The sequence below is a fragment of the Nomascus leucogenys genome, chromosome 20 (genome assembly GCF_006542625.1).
Source record: "Nomascus leucogenys isolate Asia chromosome 20, Asia_NLE_v1, whole genome shotgun sequence".
In the NCBI taxonomy this organism is placed as follows: Eukaryota; Metazoa; Chordata; class Mammalia; order Primates; family Hylobatidae; genus Nomascus; species Nomascus leucogenys.
In genome coordinates, this window is record NC_044400.1 from 80,526,052 (window position 1) to 80,545,629 (window position 19,578).

At 59.9% G+C, this 19,578-nt stretch overlaps 2 protein-coding genes across 2 annotated transcripts in view; both read right to left on the reverse strand.

Annotated features, from left to right (window-relative positions):
• Positions 1 to 1,415: 1,415 nt before the first annotated feature.
• Positions 1,416 to 12,387, reverse strand: MSANTD1 (Myb/SANT DNA binding domain containing 1). The gene is made up of 5 exons (XM_030801393.1): positions 12,292 to 12,387; positions 10,760 to 10,840; positions 7,874 to 8,138; positions 3,864 to 4,139; positions 1,416 to 1,656 (listed from the first exon to the last, which is right to left on the reverse strand). The coding sequence occupies exons 1-5, from the start codon at positions 12,296 to 12,298 to the stop codon at positions 1,416 to 1,418; spliced, it is 870 nt and encodes a 289-aa protein (XP_030657253.1). The 5' UTR covers positions 12,299 to 12,387.
• A 1,077-nt stretch (positions 12,388 to 13,464) lies between these two features.
• The window catches only part of HTT (huntingtin), a 169,522-nt gene continuing 163,408 nt past the window's right edge, over positions 13,465 to 19,578 (reverse strand). The window contains exons 65-67 of the mRNA XM_030801394.1: positions 18,861 to 19,023; positions 18,477 to 18,637; positions 13,465 to 17,548 (exon numbers count right to left, since the gene is read on the reverse strand). Coding sequence (XP_030657254.1) covers positions 17,335 to 17,548; positions 18,477 to 18,637; positions 18,861 to 19,023 — 538 coding nt within the window. The 3' untranslated portion in view covers positions 13,465 to 17,334. The remainder of the gene's footprint in view (positions 17,549 to 18,476; positions 18,638 to 18,860; positions 19,024 to 19,578) is intronic.

Genomic DNA, 19,578 nt, shown 5'->3' on the forward strand with positions numbered 1-19,578 from the left:
TCGCAGGATCACTGCAGCGCTGCCTGGCAGGCTGCCTGCCTCCACGCCTGCCTTCGCACCTGTCTCCATGGCCTGCTCACTTGGCAGCCAGAGGGAGATTTTCTGAACCCTGAGTCAAACCATGCTGTTCACCTGCTGACCCACCTGCCAAGAACCTTCTATTTGGGCAGCAACTTGCCTAATTCCAGGAGGTGACTCAAACACACCTGGCCCCAGCCTCCTTTGCAGCCAGGGCAACCAGACGCCCGAGTCCTGGCCAAGGAGGCTCATAGAGAATTCAGCTTTGGGAAAGCTAGAGCTTCTGGAAAGAGTTTGCAACTGGTGGAAGGGCCGGCAGTGAGGTGAGCTTGCAGCTGTGGCCGCTCCACCACCCCGCTGTCCCCCGCAGATGTCAGACCCAGAGCTGCACTGGCCAAAAGACTCCACTAAGCTTGAAAAACACAAACACTCCTCCCCATGGGCTGCACGGGCCTCCGTGGCCTGGCTGCTGGCCACCAGCCTCCTAGCTGCTCCTGGGGCTTGCTCCAGTGTCCTCTGCCTCTGGGCCTTCGCACTGGTGATTCCCTGTGTGGCCACTGTTCCCAGCTCCATGTATATCTGGCTCCTTGTCCTCAGGCCAACCCCTCCCTTCCAGCACTTATCACAACCTGCAACCATTTCTCTACTGACCCATTTGTCTTCCCCGCATGGCAGCATAAGCTCCAAGAGGCCAGCGCCTTTGCATCATCCACCATGACATCTCCAGAGCCCAGAACACTCAACAGGGCCGTGCATGCGAGCAGGTGTTACGACTTTTATTAGTGTCATTGCTAAGGAGGCAGTGGAAACACCTGATGCTCCAAACAGAGCTGAATAAAAGCCTCCCGGAAGGTCCCTGGGGTTTTCATTGGGCGTCGGAGGTCATTTAAGGACAGACGCAGAGGTCCTGGTGTGGGAGGACACAGAGTTCCCTTCAGGAGAGAGCTTCCCCCAGCTCCAGCCTGCCCCGACCCGTTTCCATCTGCTTTCATTTTCGGGATCCATCAATTAGGGCATCCTCACCAAGCCAGCAACAGCAAACCGTGTGTTCCAGGCAAGAATGAAAAAGTATACATTTAATATCAAAGCCACGTCAAGCATCATTGATAGTAACGGCACTGGACAGTGGCTCTAGGACGTTCTTACTCGGAGTGAACCCCGGAGGCCCTGGCCTGTGTCCGAGGAAGGGCATTCATGCTGGAGACTGGAGCCTCTTGGTCCCCAGGGCCTGGGGGTTCCTCAAAACACCCCTCAGAAGGGACATCCCGCCAGAGGCCAGGTGGAAGGCGGTCTCTGCTCGCAGGGCGGCCCCCTTGCCTGCCTGGCCCGAGTGGCCTGTCCTGGGTGGCCTGAGCAGCACCACCAGCCACCCGGCCCCACCGCCGCCGCCTGCTGGCCTAGACGCTGGACTTGGTGATGATCCTCTCCAGCAGACTCATCATGCGCTCCTGCAGCTGCAGGCTCTGCACCTGCAGGATGTGCTGCTGGTCCAGCACGCGGCGCACCTCGCGGCAGGTCTCCTCCACGGCGCGGCTCAGCCGGCGCTGCTCCTCCACCATGGCCTCCAGCAGTCGCAGCTGCTTCTTCTGCAGGTGGCAGCTCTGCACCTTGCGCTTCTTCACCGGCCGCTCTTCCGACCTGGAAGGACAGTGCCGGCTGTGGACATGCTGGCCACAGAGCCTGGGCACACCGGGGGCCTCACCGGACCCTCCCGATGATCCTACTGGGCAAATGGGGAAACTGAGGCCCCAGGGAGTCAGGTCACTTACTCGGGGTCTCATATTCCATGTGCAAAGGAGGGGCCAGAACCCACTCCCTTTGACAGTAAGAAAGTAACAGGGGTGGCCGGGCGTGGTGGCTCATGCCTGTAATCCCAGCACTTTGGGAGTCTGAGGCAGGTGGATCGCCTGAGGTCAGGAGTTCAAGACCACCCTGGCCAACCCGGTGACACCCCCTCTCTACTAAAAATACAAAAAATAGCCGGGCGTGGTGGCGGGCGCCTGTAATCCCAGCTACTCGGGAGGCTGAGGCAGGAGAATCGCTTGAACCCAGGAGGCGGAGGTTGCAGTGAGCCAAGATCGCGCCACTGCACTCTGCATAAGAGCAAGACTCCGTCTCAAAAAAAAAAGAAAGAGAGGCCACAGGCATTGCCGACCTTTGCGACTAGCGGATGACCCCAATGACCAGGGTCCCAGGACAATCCACACCCCTGTGGTCTGGAAAGGGTGGGATGTTCTGGGCTGCAGAGGGGCACATCCTGCCAGGAAGCACCCCTCACCCACCGAGCTGGGCAGGTGGGGGCTCGGCCCAGTTGGGTGGAGAGGCCACCCCCAGGGAGAGATGCAGGCAGGGGTGGGGGGTGCTGGGTACTGCGGAGTACTCAGGACCCCTGTAGGGAAGCCAGAGACCACCAGCCCCACCCGGCCTTAGGCAGATGGGGAAACTGAGGTCCCAGAAGGAAGGGCCTGAGATGTGAGCCCCTTTATCTCCCGGGGGCCTAGAAACGGGGCCAGCACACCTTGGTAGAGAGGCAGAAGGACAGGCACCTAGAGGGTGTGGGGCCCACAAGAGGCCGGGGATCTCTCCCCAGGACCTTGGAGCTCTAGTAGAGGTGGCAGGTAAAGGCAGTCCAGCCCTGTGGGCGCCTCCTGAGCACTCTGCTGCTGGGATAGGGGCCACCCGTGGTCTCAGCAGACCTCACTGAAGGGCAGGGAGCTGCCAAAACCCACAGACCCCAAGGTCCCACTCCAGTGCCTGCTCATCCCTGGCCCACACTCTGCTCTGAGCTGAGAGGGTGCAGCCAACCTCAGGGGCGTGAGATTAGCACTTTGGGGCTGATCAGGGAGGGCAGCCCCCACATCCCGGCCCTGTGCAAGGCCCCAGGCAGCTAAGTCTGGGAACTGGGCTCAGTCCACAGGAAAAACAGCCATAAATCTCAGGCCTCCTGCTGGTTCCTTCTAGCTGCCAGCAAAAGCGTTTTTGTCTCAGGTCTTCAATGAGAAATCCTGAGTCAAGCAGCGGCCCCCCGCATGAGAGGGACCCTCCTCGGAGACGCCTTCCTCACCCCACCTCCTGTCGGAAAGACTCGAAGACCAGGGCAGGGGAGAAGCTGTGACTCAAATCCACAGTCTTCTTGTTCTTGCCTCCAAATGGCCAACTTCTATTTTACCTTGAAAGCCCCACCCCAAATGTCCCCTCCTCAAAAGCACCTTCTCTGGGCTCCCCAGGCCCACCCCACAGGTGTCTGTCCTGCATGCTGCCTGCTCCCAGCTGCCCTGTGAGCATCTTGCAGGCACAGTCATGCGGCCAGCACAGGCCTGGTCTGAGGTGTGGGATGGACGGCAGAGGGGATGGGTCATACCCACGGCAACATGTGATGAGGCGCAGCCTGACACCCTCCCCAGTGCTGAGAGGGCAGCCAGCCTGTGAGGGCGGGGTCCGTGTGGGCTGAGGGAGGCCAGGGGGCGCATTCTGGGGTCTGGGGCTTGGTCTCCCTCCATGTGCTGGGCCCCGTGCTGCGTCTTCTCTCCTGTCATGCTCCCAGCCACCCTCTGCGAAAGGTACTGGTTTATCCCCATTTTATAGGAGGGAGACTGAGGCCAGAGAAGTCAAGGAACTTTCCGTGCAGCTCAAAAGTGATGGAGCTGGGAGACAAACTCCGTCTGTCTGTGGACACTAAAGCCCTCCCTGGTCTGAGGCCGCCTGTCCCTGGAGGCACTGCCCATGGCCACGGCCTCTGCAACCACCGCGGCCGCCGCCGCCGCCCTCACCACTCCCAGTCCCTTTCTCTAAATGGTGGGGGCTGAGACACCCCAGGGCAGGGGAAGGACAAGCAGACACACTACCTGAACTTAAGGGACAGTAAGCTGGAGGAGCTGTCGGAGCGGTCATCCTCGAAGCGGCCTTCATAGGAGCACTGGTTATACGGGAAGTACAGAGGGGTGGACTTAGCGGGCGGCGACAGGGACGCCTCGGTCTGGGACGTGGAGGGCCCCGGCGGCTGGCTGTCCGGCAGTCTGCCATCACAGGACTCGGGGACCTTGGCCAGAATCCCATCAATGGCTAGGTAATAGGGCCAGTCGGGCGGGGCGGACTCGCTATCTGTCATGCATTTTAATTTCCTGAAACGAGAGACACAAGAGCCAAGGGTGAGAAACAGAGCTGGCCCAGCCCCTGTCCTGCCCGGCCTCAGCAGAGGGGCGCACCACGCCGGCACAGGCAGGAGCCGCTCTCGGCCAGCAAGGGCCTCCCCAGCAAAATCGGCCTGGCTCCAGGGTCAAGATGACATTGGACTTAGAAAGAAGCCGGGCTTCAGGACCTACATGGGCTCAGATGTTAAAAAGGAAGCACGCGTCCCAGTATTACGAAGGTTATCTGTGCATGCTGGGACCTTAGGGCCGGTCCTATTGCTTTTCTGTAGTTTCTACACTCTCTGCAATGAGCAAATACTGCTTTTTGAATAAGTCATTTTGAAAGGTAGAGTAATAAGGTATTATTGTAATAATAAGGTATTATAAGATATATAAATATAGTGATAATATTTTGTAATATAATAACTGTGTTGTTCGGGAGAGAATGCCTCAGGGAGCGACAGCCACTGGCGTTAGAGCACAGGCTTCAGTGTCCACAGCCCTGAGTCAGTATCTCATCTCCACACTTTGCTGTGTGACCTTGGGCAGGTTCATTCACCTCTCTGAGCCTCTATTTTTATATCAATGATATGGGGATGATCAAAGTAAGCCCCTCCCCCAGCTGCAGGGCAGATTTAATAAAGCAAACAGCAGGCTGGGCTCCCATGCCATTCTTGGTCTGGGCAGGAGCCTAGATCCAACCTGCCCAGAGGCCCTGGGGTGGGCCGGGTGGACCCCTTCCCACACTGCCTGACGCCTCATTACCACTGGGACCTCCTGCACCCATCTACTCCCGCAGACAGGTCCTGCCTTCTGAGAGACTAAGTCCCCAGGCCTCCCCTGGGCCTCGGCTGCCCTCTGGAAGGTCAGGGCAGGGGAGACAGGGCCCCAGGGCGGCCAGACAGCTCTGGCCAGGCCAGGGAAGAAGCCACAAGGTGGGGGTGGGGCAGGGGCGTCTCTGCCTCATTGGACCCAGTACTTCCTAAGGCCCAGTGCCCACCCCCCACTCTGCCTTTGAGTGACAGAGTGCCCCAAGGCCAGGCTCCAAACCCACCCTGTGCTCAGAGTGGGCGTCTCCTCTCTCCTACTCTTGTTACCTGCCAGGGTGTGGCCATTGGCCACTGGAAACAATAAGCTGGCTTCTGAATGAGGTGCCCCCAGCAAACAGGCACAGCCAGATGGTGAGCAGGGGCTGCTGCCCAGGGTGGCACGTGGCTGTGAAGACACCAGCACAGAGCGTGTGAGGGCAGGTGCTGGGTGCCCATCCCTAACCTCTGCCCCAGGCTTCTCTCTCTGCCCTACTTGAGCCAGCCCACTCTTTGGAGAAACGAGAAAAGGCCTATTCTCAGCATAGGAGGCCCCCAAACTGTACTCCAGCAAACCATGCTCCACAGAACCAGCCACCCTCTCAGGCTTCTTCAGCCCAACAGCCTTAATATATAAAGAGCTCTTGTAAAAAAAAAAAAAAAAACAAAAGAGAGAGAAAAGCCTCTGCTATGGGGAGGCTGGGGGTATAAAGAAAAAGGACAAAATCAAGTCACCCAGCCACAGCTTTCTCTGCTAAGGACTATGTGGCCTTGGGCAAGTCCCTCTCATAATCTGAACCGCAGCTTCCCCCTTGGTGAACTAAGGCTGACTGTGGCAGCTCTGAGGGGCTGCGGTGTGGAAGTGCGTCATCAACCGTGATGTGCTGTGCACCGGCGCAGCCCTTGGCCCGCCCAGACTGCAGGGTCTGGAGTGGAGGCCCCCACTCTGCTGCACCCTCATCTCCCGGCCTCCAGGAATGGAGACAGAAACCCTCCCCTGGGACTCTGAAGAGGCTTTCAGCATAAATAATGAATAACCTGGCCAGACACCAACCAGAGCCAGCCGGGGAGGCGGTGCCCGTGAATTCCTGAGTCAGAGGGGAGCCTGCTGGAACAGTCGTGGCCACCTCCCACCGCCCCCTGCGTCCCTTCTTCACCAGGTGCCTGAGCAGGACTAGAAAGCCACGGGAACGGTGGGGCCGCGGGAACGGTGGGGCCGCGGGAACGGTGGGGCCGCGGGAACGGTGGGGCCGCGGGAACGGTGGGGCCGCGGGAACGGTGGGGCCGTGGGCAGCTGCCTGTGTCCACCAAGCCTCTGAAGATACCCAGGCTCACACCTCAGCCCTCACGTCGCAAGCCAGCCGCTCAAACCCAACATCCGTCATGCTCAGCACTCTAGGTCCCGGCTTTGGGGCCTGCGTAGGGGCCTTTGGGCAGGACCAGGCCCCGGACCCCTCCTTCAAGGCTCAGAAAAAATCAAATCAACGCAACTGAAAGCGGAGACCCCACAGCCTGGCGGTCTGTCCGGGGCCTTGCTGGGCCTCTTTCCCGCTCTCACCAGGCCCGGGGACTGGGGCTCCCCTTCTGCTGTGCTGGAGACCGGCTCCTCGCCTGCGGGGGCAGTGGGGGTGGCCTCTCCCGCAAGTGGCTCAGGTGCTCCCAGCCTCTCTGCCCCGGGCTCACCTGCCTGACCCAGAGGTGGAGCAGCTGAGTGAGTTACCCTGGGCAGCCCCTCCCATCCTGGAAGCTGGCAGCCCCTCCCATCCTGGAAGCTGGCAGCCCCAGGCCCAGCCCTGTCCAGGCTGCCCACAGGGCCAGGTGCTCTCTGCTGTCATTCCCCCTGCGGCTTCCAGCTTTTGCTGCCACCCTCGCTCCGTGCAAGACCCTCCCCACACCTAAAACCATCACCCCACACCTGTGACCTTCACCGCACACCCATGACCTTCACACCCTGCAAGACCCTCATCGCACCTGTGACCCCGCCTGCGCCTGAGACCTTCACCCCACCATGACCCCTGCCCACCTGTGACCCTGCCCTAATGGGCTGGGGACCCACGCACTTTAAGATGCTGGGTGTGTGGGATCACACCTGTCCCCTCCTAGACGCCAGCACCTCCCTGGCCGGGTGGTCCCCTCCGGCCTTCCCTGCAGGCTGCCAGGGCAGGAAGAGCCCACCTGCCATGTGGTGGGAGCAGAGGTGGGGCCAGGCCGGGAGCCCCCACACTGGGAGTCCTGGGCCAGGGCAGGGTTCCACCTCTTTTTTTCTTCGCACAGTAAGCCCTGCCCATGCACTGGCTGGTCCTGCACCTCACCTGGTGATTTCTGGAAATACCCAACCCTGACCCTAGGGCCAGCCCCAGTGGGGCTCACGGGCTCATGGCAGAGGCTCAGTGGATGCTCCAAGTCGCTGAGCACTGAGCCTCCTTCTCACTTGCAGTCTCAATTTCCCCAGTGGCACAGTAGGCCCCTGAAACCCCTGCTGAGCTTGGGAGCTTGGTGGTGGGGAGGGCACTGGCAGCCACTGCCTCCCTATGGGGGAGGAGGGTATGAGGTCAGTGGGCACCACCATGAGTGTTGCTGCCTCCAAGGGACAGTGCCCAGACTGCCGATACGTCCTGGGAGCCATCCTGGCCTCTGCCCAGCACCAGCCCCACCCCTGCTATCCCTCAGCTCTTTGACCGGTTTCCTGCCCTTGCTGGGCCTCAGTTTCCCCATTTCCCCAATGGAAGGCTGCACACACGGTTTCCGTGGGCTCCGTCTCACCCGGTGGGGTTCTGCCCCTACCTGGACAGAGGAGACCGACAAGGCAGGCCAGGACCCACACATCCTCCCGACTCGGAGCTCCATGACAGCCAGGAGCAGCCCACCACGCCCGGGGCCCGCCTGTGCTGGTGGGGCCCACAGTGCGCACGCGCTCACCTGTACTGGAAGGTCATGTTGGTGATCTTGATCTTGATCTCCTCGCCCAGCCTGCGCTCGCCGGTCATCTCGAAGAGCTTGCTGGCCATCTTCTCGTACACCTTGGCGTTGCGCTTGGTCTGCTTGAGCTCGTCGAAGAACTCCTCCCAGACCAGCATGAGGCCGCGCATCTCGGCGTCCGTCCAGTTGCGGGCCCGCCGGTGCTTCTCCGCCTGCGGGGACACGAGGTAGCCGGGCACCTCGGCCGCCGCCATGCTGGAGGCGCCTGTGGGGTGAGAGAGCGCGCTCAGCGAGGCCCCCGGCCCGGCCCCACGCACCATGGGCGGGAGGCGCCGCTCACGCTCGCTCGAAGGCAGCTCCACGCTCAAAATGGGGCCTACATCTGACAGGCAGGAATTTAGTTAAAAGCTTTTAAACGGGAAACGTCATTTTGATGTCACGTTTCCATAGCAACAGAGCAACTGCATAAGCTACAACAACAGAAACCTTTTAACTGAAAGCACAGGAATCAGGGCCGCACTGACGGGCCATCAATATTGCAGCAAGCGGGCCAGGCCCAAACCCAGCGGCCCGGCTCCCGGCCCTGCCTCCCACCGCCGCCCAGGCGGATCGGCCCCCAGTTCAGTGCCGCCCCGGCTCACGCAGGCCAAGAGGCAGACTCGGGTGGGAACAGGCAAGGAGAAAGGGGGCAAAAGGTGGCAGAAACAGAGAGGACGGGAGACGAGGAGGCTGAGTCCCCCAGCGCTGGCCACTGGCCCTGGTGGGGGTCCTGGGCTGTGGGACCCTTAAGCTCCCTCAGAAGGCCCCTGCCAGGCTGAACTGGGGCTGGGCCCCGGGGCTCCTGGGTGTCCTGGTCCTGGGGTCCTGGGGCTGGGCCCTCACAAGAACCCCAAACCCCCACCGTTGGCTCCTTTTGCTTCTCTTGCTCCAGCCCCCAGGCGCCCTGGGCCTTAGGTCCGTGGATACTGGAAGCCCAGGTTGGTCAGAGCCAGGCCCTGCCCAGAGGTGCAGACACAGGGTACACAGACACAGGCCTCTGACACAGGCCAGTGAGGACAGCAGTGATGGCAAAGGTGAGCTCTGTTTGAGACAGAGGAGGGAATCAGCCCAGCAAGCCAGGGGGAGGCCACAGGGCACTCCTGGGAAGAGCCACGGGCATGGCAGGGCACAGCCTGGGTATGCAGGGAGCTGATGGGCAGCCAGATTCGGCATGGCGTGCGGAGATGGGGCTCAAGGCCCAGGCTGCGGGGCAGGCCCCCGTGGGGCTGAGGGACTGAGATGCCCCCAGGCTGGCCGGGGCACCGCAGCCTGCCGAGAGCCCCAGATGCAGCAGAACAGGAGCGTGTGGCCTGGGGGTTCTGCCTGGAGAAGTGCTGCCCAGGGGCATCAGCACCTGAAACGTCACACATGCAAGTCAGACAGGGCTTGGTGGAGCCCATGGCACCTGTGCAGGATGGGCCGTGCTGGGCGTGGTGCCCAGGCTAAACGCCACTGTGGTCAGCAGAGGGACAGCGGGCACCCCCTGCCCTCCTCAGGCCTGACCAACTGCAGGAGACTCTCAGGTGTGGGCTGCCCCAGGAAGGGCAGCTGAGCCTGGAATGAGGAGGCATCTCAGCCTCTGCCCACCGCCCCTGCTGTCCTCTGAGGCACCTTGGAGATGGGACTGAGGCTCTCAGAGGAAGGACAGGGCAGGGGCATGGGGCGGGGGTGCCAGGCCCCACTGTGGGTGCCCAGCATACGGAAGGCGACCTGGGGCTCCCTCTTGCCCGCGTCAGGATAGGAAGTGTATGGGGAGGGCCCCAGGGATGTGTGAGGAACTCAGTGAGGGGTCTCTGCACCCCCTACACTGGGTCCCGGGTCAAGGCCTGGCCCTACCTCCAGCCCCATGAGACTAGTCCAGCCCCTTCCATCTGGGCCTCAGGAAACATCATCCCTACTGCCTGGCACTGGGCATGGGAGGGGGTCCACAAGGTCCCCACTCTAGTAAGGTCAGCCCTCGGTGCTGGGGGCTGGCACAGAGAGCTCTGTGGAGTGCCTGCAGATGAAGGGGTGACTAGAAGGCCCACCTCCTCTAGGAAGCCCCAGCTCCTCAGGAACAGGGCTTGGCCCTCCCCGGTGAGGTCAGGGACCTGTCCGAATGCCCTTTTCGTAGCCATGACTCCAAGGGCAGAAGTGGGCTGGCTCCCAGCATCTCTTGGCATCTCCCGGCACAAGGGGTAAGCAGAAAGGCATGGGGTCCCAGCAGTGGTTCTGGGTGCAGCTCTAGCAACTCAGCATGGACCTTAGTCACGTCCTCCCCGCTAACCTGTTTCCTCACCTTACAACAGGGGTAACAGGATCTGACTATATCACCCAGCATGGTGCTGGCTAAGGGGGCACAGCCCTCCCAGAACCCTGGGGAGGTCATGGGGCCCCTATCTGCCCTCCACCCCCTTCCACAAATCCACCTCGGAGCTGCTGGGGACAGCGTCAGGCCTACTGTCCTGGCTGAAGGGGCAGCTGCTGGCCAGTGGGCACCACCACCACTGCTGGGGGCCCCCACCTGACAGCTCTAGAGGAGGCACCTACACCCCTGCCTGCCCAAGTTCCAGTGGGCACAGGGAGGCAGAGCCCTGCCTGGCAGGGTGCCACCCCACACCCACACCATCCTCCAGGCAGCATTCCCAGGGTAAAAGGCTCAACTCCAACCCTCTCTTCTCGGGTTCAGTGCACATGGGAGGCCCTGGACAGGGCAAGTTCCGCAGCCTTTCCTGAGGCACAGCCCTCACACTGACCTCCAATGTGAGGACAAGAACTGGGCAGGCAGCAGATGGCAGCGCCAGGCACCCAGCTGCCCCTGCCTGGGAGGGTCCCCGCATCTGTCCCCTGCTGGGGAGGGGCTCGTACCTTGGCACAGCTGCATGGCCTGCTGGGACCCTTGGTCGCCGCAGGGTCTCCTAGGGCCAGGGGCTGGGCAACCAGCAGCACCTGAGGGAGAAGGGGCAGGTCAGGCCTCGGCAGGAGCTGTCCCTGGTGCAGACCTGGGACACGGGCGGGGCCCTGCTGGGCTCAGGTTAGGAGCATACTCCCTAGGCCTCTATCCCTTCTAAATAATGAGGCTGGGCCCAACTAGTCCCTCATTCTGCTCAGCATTTCTGGGTGGCTTTTCTGCCCTGCCTGACAGGCCAGCAGGACATGGGGACTGACCAGGGGTGGAGGCAGCAAGGCTCCCAAACACAGAAGCCCAGAGAGGAGGTGGGTGTCCCACCAAGGGGCACCTTCCAGGAGCAGCAGTGGTGAGCACAGCCTGTGCAGATGGGTGGGGATTTGGCAGCCGAGGAGTTCAGGGCTTGGGTGAAGGCAGAGAACCACGTAGAGTCCTGGGCCCAAATCACGGGGCCCCCTGGGCAGGCTCCGGAGCCTGGACTTCCCCAGAGCAACTGGGGCCAGGAGGGGAAGGATGTGGCCAACACTGCTGCCGCTGGGGCAGGGTAGAAGGTTGGGCAGGTGGGCTGTCCGGAGGGTACAGGGCCCAGGATCCACCTCAGGACCAGCCTGTCCTAACAGTTTTGGGGCCAGCTGCCTGACCAAGCATGGAGGGCAGGGGCCTGTGCACACAAGGGGAACCCTGACCCACAACTTCAGCCCTCTGCCTCCAGTGATGCCCTGACCCTGACCTCACGGGTCCATGGGGCCCACCCAGGGCCCAGACACCCCCAACCAGGATACTTGGAGGCCTGGTGTAGGGTGGAGAAAGCCAGCCACACCGGCGGGGCCCTCCAGAGGATGTGGCTGCAACAGGACTGGGCCCTCTGGGTGGCTCAAGCCACTTGCCCAACAGGCAGCCAGGCTGCTGGGGCTGCAGAGCCTGGGGGACCCGCAAGGGATGCCCACATGGTTTCCCAAAAGAGGTCCTGGTGATGACACAAGGCCAGGTCCACCTCTGCCCACGGACACTGTCACAGTGCTCATGGACCAGATTCGCGGGCTTGCGGAGAATGCCTTTCCTCGGGCCCCACAGCAGGCTTCCCTGAGGGGTGCACCCCACACCCCCAGGAACGGGGCTTCCTCTGTCCTCGGTTGGCCATGTCACATCATGTGGAGGCAAGGCCCCCTACCCAGTCCCTTCTGTGGCGGCTCCACCCGGTACTCACCTCACCCTGGCTACTTCCCTCATCTGACTTAAAGTGCTCCACGCACCACACAGGGGAAGCGACTGCCTGATCCTCTTGGAACAAAGCCAGTAGCAGCCAAAATCAAATACCACCGAAGGCACAGAGCACAGCTCGGCAAGGGGACAGGGTGTGCTCTCCGACGAGGAAGAGGAAGGCTGTGCTGAGGGCAGCTCTGCCGTGGCATGGGGAGGGACTGCAAAGCCCACTCACGAGGGGTTCGCCGCTGCTTCCCACTGGCCCCTGGCCCCTTCTTTCTGAAATTACCAGCCATGCCAGGTGTGCTCAGTGTGCCAGGCTGTCCACACCTGGACCAGGGAGAAGGGGGTGCTCCATTTCTCTGAAGTGACCAGAACTTAGGTAGCTCTGAAGGGAGAGGCCACCGGGGGACCCGGGATCGGTGTCACCTATGAGGAGACAGATTTAGGGAGCTCAAATGGCATGCCCCGCCCCAAATGCTTTAGGCCTGTCCACCACATCCCTCCGGCAGACTGATCCCTATCCCTGCTCAGAGAAAGGGGGCCCCCACATGTGCCTAAGAGGAGCAGGCAGCAGGAGCTGGCCCCTTGGCGGACTGGCCCCCGTCTCTCCTGGCACGGACAGCAGAGCAGGGAAAGAATGGGTGGACGACCCCTGCCAATTAGCCAGAACCAGACGGGACTTCAGCAAACATTTACTAAATATCCTGCATCAGAGGAAGCCACAGGGTTTTTGTTCTTGCAGGTTGGTAAGACATCTGCATCCCAAGATGACTACACCACCGATCACCAAGGCTTCCGAGAGGCTCGGCCGGAGCTTAGAAGCATCCCCGCTGGGCTGAGCAGAGGCTTCTTGGAGTAGGCGCTGGTTCAGACAGGAGAAACAAGCTACAATAGACCGGGCAGGCCCTGCCGACACACAGCAGGCCGGGCCACACCAAAGGTGGGATGCGCCAGCTGCTTTGGGAGCAGCTGGGCCAGGGACACAGGCGTCAATGGCCAAGGAGGTGGAAGGGTGGTGGGCCCTGTGAGAACACAGCTCTAGTCTCTGTGCTGGGCCTGATGACCTGCTCCAGTGCCATGGGCCAAGTCCTGAGGCTTGTGTATGTCATATAAGCTTATGATGTCACTTGACCATGAAGGCTCCAGCGGCTCCCAAGCTCCCATCTGCAGGGCAGGAAGACCACCTGTACTGTGCTTTGGGAAGGCCCTTGCAGAAGCACCCAGCCAGGCCCATGCCCTGGGGCCACTTCCTCATCCCTGGCTACAGAAAACACGGGGCTTGTCCCTGCTGGGAGCTGCCTGGGGGACCCTCCATAATGCCAGATGTTAGCTGGTGGGACACTTTCTGCCCCCGCTGGAGAAGCACTTAGGAGACTGTTTCCTAAGACTCCAGCTCAGCACGGTCTAGGTTCTCATGAAGCAAAGCAAGCCTCACACAGCAACAACTGATGGTTTCCATTTTTTTTCCTTTAATTTGCATGTACAATATTTGCAGCAGTTAAAAAAATTAAATAGACATCTCTCGTCAGTCCTTCCCTTTGCTCTCAGAATCAGTCAGGTCTGGATGGGGCTCCGGGACTCGCCCATCACAGCCCTGCTGGCTCCAGGGGAGCTCAAGCTCAGCTGACAGTCCCTCTGACCACAGCGCAAAGCAGTGAGACCTGGACAAGGAGGCCCCACTTGGGTCAGAGCCCATCCTCCGTAGGCAGGTCCACATTGGCCACGATCCTCCAAGGCTGGCAGTTACCACCCAGATTGCAGCGGAGACTCTGCTCTTGGAAACAACTGAGGGGAAGGTGTTCCTTTGACTGCACCAGAGCGTGACAGGCACATGGGGCAAGAGTGGCCCCTGAACCTTCCAGGTTGCCTTCGGTTGACATGCGGCGCTCTGAGCGGCTCCCTCCTTCCCAGGAGGCCCAGGCCCGGCAAGCGAGTGGCCTCTTCTCATCTGAGCCATCCTGAGCTCTCCAAGGTGCCTCAGCAGCTCTCAAGATCTTCCTTCTTCTTGCTCCCACATGTGGCCCCTCTGGAGGACAGCTCCAAGTCTACCCTGGCCAGCAGCTGTGGTCCTGGGTCCTCCCCGCAGAGGGAGGAAGCGGGGGAGGGACAAAGCCCGATGAGGATGTCTGCTGGGAAGGATGCTCACAGGTAGCAAGAGAAGCCTGACTCCACCCACCAGACACACAGAACTAACCTCACTCCACCCCGCAATGGGAGGAAGTTCCACCTGCCAGGTGGCCACAAACTGAGTTATTGCTGTTTACTATCCGTCCTGAGCTCCGCGTGGGGCTCATCTCAGCTCCAAGAGGAGGAGCTGTTCATTGGCTCTGAGGGCTCTGAAATGACCCCCTTCATGAAGGTGGGGGCGAGGGGTGTCCTTCAGGGCACAGGGCCTTCTCAGATGCTACATTCTGGGTGTCTGGAGGGGGTTCAGCTTCACGTTTTCCTCCTGAAAGGACACATGCGCTGGCAGAAATGAGGGTGGACAGTAACAAAGAGCACTTGGCAGCTGGAAACATCACCTCCATAGAGTCAGCTGGGCCCGCAGCGGAAGGGAGGCACATTTTGGGAAAGAAACACGCTTCAGTGCATTGCCAAACAATTCTACCCTGGTTTCATTAAAATCTTTCCTGATATTACCAGCAGGAAAACAAAAGCAATCTCCCCACAGCCCACCCCCAAAACTTGACAACCAAATTAATCACATTTTCAACAAAATTTAGATAATATGATTGGTGCTTGCCATAGATTATTAGGAGTCTGCAGAAAGTTGATAAGGAGACCGTCTTCTCCAGTGGGACCCTAGTGAGCAACGAATGAGCCCTCCTCTGACCACGTCCCACGCCTGGATGTCCGTCACGTGGCCAACTTTACCTGGCAGGTCTAAGGAAAGTCAACTTCCAGGAAGAACCGACACGGGCACTCTTAGAGGCCATGCATCTCTGTCTTGAGATGTGTGTGTATAAAATTATAGATGTGTCTATATGCACATGCACGTATACTTTACGTATATGCATGGGTGAAGTCATGTTTACTAATGAGCTCGTATTCATCTCCGGAGCACACAGGCAGGTCTTTGGGGGTAGGGGACACCTACTGCCAGAGGGGGGTGTTCTGAGCCCCTTGCTAAGGACTGTTTTAGATCACATTGTAAACAAGAGGAAGACAAACTCTATGTTGAGCCCAGCGCTATGCAATCCAAGGGGAATGGCTCTGTTTTACATTCACAGTGTTATTTCTTACAAATGTAAACATCTAGCCAGGAACAACATCTGGCCTGTGATACTGCTGTCTCAGAGCTGCTGACATAACCTGCGAGGGAGGCGGGAGGAGGGTGGGGAGCAGCAACAGTTCTGAGAACTTTCCCCTCGTTCCCAAACCTTCTAGCGGGCTTTCCAGGAAAAAGCTAGGATGAGAAACAGGAGCCCCCAACCAATACGGAAGAACGGTGATTTTCTTGTTATAATTCAGTAGCTTCCCTTAAGGGCCTCCTCAAACATCGGACCCCTTTCTACTGCTCCTACTGCCCCGCCACGAGGGTGAGGTGGTCCTGGCTGGGGGAGGCCTCTGTTGGGAGCTGGTGGGAAAAGCCTCATACAGGCCTGGCAGAGGCTGCTCAGAGGAGGGGCTCCCTTTCAGCTCCCCCTCACGTATGTGGGCAGCATACGAGTCCACATCTCAGCTTCTCCCCAGCTGCCACATAGGAGAGGGACAGGTGGAAGCTTGGGGGTCTCAAGGCAGCACCTGCAGAGTTCCAACATTTCCTCCGCTTACCATATTCAAGACCCAAAACACTGACGGGCATGACCAAACCAAGCCACAGGACAGTCGCCAACCTTGCCTGGCTCGCCTCTAGGGCTGAGGAAGCAGAGCCCCTGCCCCGTCTCACAGTCAGTCGGCAAGCAGAGCTCCCAAATCCAGCTCCTACGTCAGCAGCTGCCCGGCCATCCAGAATCCACTTCCATTTTAATGACTTGGCTCCTCTGCGCCTGGAAACAGGAGGCTGGTCCAGGGACCTGGCCTGGGGATAGGAGTGGCGGCTCTGACAGGGCCGTGGGGCAGTCTCCAATGAGCACAGATCTGCACTCTCCTGACTAAAAGGGGTCACCGTGCAAGATGTCAGCTGGAACGGGAGCAGAAGGGATGCCGGGCTCTGTCACTAAAAGTGCCAAGACACCAAGCCTTGCTGTTGACCAAGAGAGGCTCAGACAAAACACAGCTCAGTGACACTCTTGGGGCATGCATCCACGGAGCAGCAGATCCCAACACCGGCCAGCCAGCTCCTGGGCAGACGCCACCTCAGGGCTAGCAAGGGACAGGGGTGGGAGGCCCATGTCTCTGGACACAGCAGAGGCTGCTCACAGCCCAGGAGGGCCGGCCTTCTCAGCTGAGTGACAGGGAGGCTGCTGTCCCTAACCGGTGGGTGGAGAAGGACAGTCGTCTGTGCCTGAGGAGGAGGGGCTGCAGGTGAGCACGCCCCTAGGATAATGGGGGCCTGTCCTTAGTCCTGCTGTGGCCACCTGCCCACTAACGCCTCTCTATATCCCAGTCACCTTGTAAATGCATGAGCAGGAACATGTACAACGGAAAGTCAGCGGGTGCTCAGGAGGGCTACGCCAGTGGCTACAGGAGAGGGAGCGTGGCCGGGGGCCCTGTCCACCTCCCCGGACGCTGTCGCATGCAGCACAGGCCTTGCAATTCACATACTTTACACGGGCATAGAAACAGTTACGTTAAAATTAATCTCTTTACTGATATAATTAAATTTTAAATCCTGAGAAGAAAAGAGAGAAGGGAGAATGGTGCTGGGTGTCTAGCACCCCTAGCCACTGGCCCAGCACACGCCATGGCATCTGTGCATCCAGACACGGGGCGTGGCATGCACCCCCCACCGGGGAGACACAGGCCAGTGTACCCAAAGCCTGCTCACGGCACCTTCTACTGCAGGACAGCAGAGGGGCCAACGGCCAGCCTGCAGGAGGGAGGACTTCCAGGCCAGATGCAAGAGCAGCTGCAACCTGGCAACAACCAACAGGTGAGTATCAGGAGAAAGGACCTGGTCACCCGCGTGACGTGCAGCACAGCTGCTCCTGCTCTCTGGAAGGCCTCAGGCCCAGCCCCACCAGGACTGCAGACACTCCCTGTCTGGCCACTGTGCCACAAAGAGCACTTCTGCCACATGGCAGAGACACGCACATTGCCTGGCCGCCCGCGGCATGTGCGGAAGCCCATGGGGACCAAGCTGGCTCGGTGGAGGCAGGGCACAGGGCGCAGACTTCCAGAGGCTCCGGCCCCAGCTGCCACCTCACAGTCTCTCCCCCCATGGCGCTCAGCAGGTGGGGACCTGGTGGACATTTCGTAAACAAGTCAGCAGCCGGTGATATGGGCTTCCTGGGGCTGCAACCACCTCAAACACAGACTGGAAGGCCCTGCGGTCGAGCTCCTCCTCTATCTGGTGTCTGTAAAAGTCTGTGGCGACCAGGCAGAAAAGGTTCACGTCCACCTGCTCCAGCTTGCCCATCCTGCTGATGACATGTGGGAGGCTGGTGCAGGAGTTAAGGAAAAAGGCCGGCAAATGAGGGGAATGCTGCCTCCCTGTCCTCACCTGCGACCTCCTCTCCTGAAACAGCCTACAAAGGGGTCCAGGGAGCCTGGAGAGCGAGCAGAGCCCCGGAAGGGCCACCTGGATGGCTCCAGCTGCAGCAGCGCCTCCACCTCCATTCCTGCAACCCTTGGCTGGCTGGATGCCCTGCTGGAAGGTCAGCAGGGCAGAAGTGAGCTGGGCAGAGCTGGCCAAGGAAGCAGGAGGCCTGCAGGCAGGGCACCCACTCGGCAGCACTCACCTGGCCTGGCTCCTGTGCAGCGCTGGTGGCCGGTGCTCCCGCTGGCCTCCACTAGCCCTGCTCCAATGCAGTGAGGGCAGAGCCGTGCCAGGCACGCTGGGCAAGGCTGTGCTGTCAGCACCAGGACAACCGTGCTGCTTGGAGGCTCTTGTGGTCTGTCTTGGGGAAGGGTTGTGGAAAGGGAAACTCCTGGCAGCCAGCATCTGGGGGTGGGAACTGGATCTTTACTTAAGCCTTTCCCCGAGAGGGTGATCGAGGCACAATAACCAAAGCTAATGAGAAGCAGTGTCAGGAGAAGCCCAGCCCCACAGAGCCCGCGAGTGGGCGGTACATCTGCAGAGACCACCGCTCACCCTCACTCCCCTCACCCAGGCCCTCCACAGAAGGGCCCCTCAGCTGCGACCCTCCTGCCATGCACAGGCCCCTCTGAGAGGCCCTGGTCAGCAAATGTCTGGATGTGCTCCTTTCTGTATCCCTGTCAGCATTTTACTTCCCTGGGGCTGAGGGCCTGTCACCTTGGCATCTGTGGGGTTTTTGCAAAGGTTCGGTTTCAAAACCTTATCATGAAACATGAGCCTCAGTGTTGACAAGGGCAAAGGGGCCAGCACCAGGGACCCAGAGAGGATACATCGCCGCAACCCACGGGCTGGTGGATGCGCTGACGAAGAAGCAGGAGAGGCTCCACGTGGCCATGGCGACCGGGGTCCTCTGCGTGAAGTTGGAGAGGGACAGCATGACCCAGTCCCGGACCATGGACGACTGCCCGGTGCTGTGCAGAGTCTGAAACACCTGCAAGGAGCAAGCAGGCGCCTGAGCGTCAGGGCTGGGGGGTGGGAAGCACCTGCTGTGCCTGGGTGGCAGGGGTGGGGTGGGGGCCAGAGGGGGGTGGGGGCCAGAGGCATTGTGCTTTAAAGGGGAGGAGCTGGGCTCTGCTGGCGAATCTGCTGGGAAGTCGGAGGCGACTCCACCTCCAGGCTTTCCCACTCCATCCCCATCCCACATGCAACCTCACCTTATACACCACGGTGGCCATGAACTGGGGGTATGGCTGCTGGTTGGACAGAAACTCTCCGATGACTTTGTTCATGATGTCCTGGGGTGGGAAGAAGTCATCTAGAAACTGGGGCAGGATCCTGGCCACCACTCTGGCTTCACAAGGAAAGCCTTTCCTGATCCTGGGAAGAGGGACACAGGTCAGAGACCAGCACCAGCTCCCACAGCTGCCCCACCTGCCCACGGAGGGCCTTGGCTCTAATACTGGGGAAAACGCCGATGTGAAATCAGGGCTGGGAGGTACCCTTGGCCGTGAGGGACTTTCCAAGTGGGGAAAGTCAGAGCCTAAGCAACTGGAGTATGAATTTTGAGACTAAAAAGGCAAAACCCCAGCTCTTCCTCTGTCCAGCTCGTGGAGACAGGCTGCTCGGCACAGGCTCTGGGCTCCCACGCCCTGTAGGGACCAGAAATCCTAAGAGGAGTTTGAAAGCTACGTAAAGGAATATGCGGAAATGGCGCAGTGGGAAGGACGTTACAAAAGAGATTTTTAAAAATCATAACAAAAGAACCTGTCCCCATTATGTTTTTGCTGCTTTCCACATGCAAATGCTCCACAAACATTCCTATGTGTTCTAATGCTTCGTAGCACTGTTGTCAACAGGGACTTTTTTCTTGTTACCACACAGGGCCCCATCTGTGCTCTCCTTGCTTCTTCCCTAACCAGATCCTGAAACACG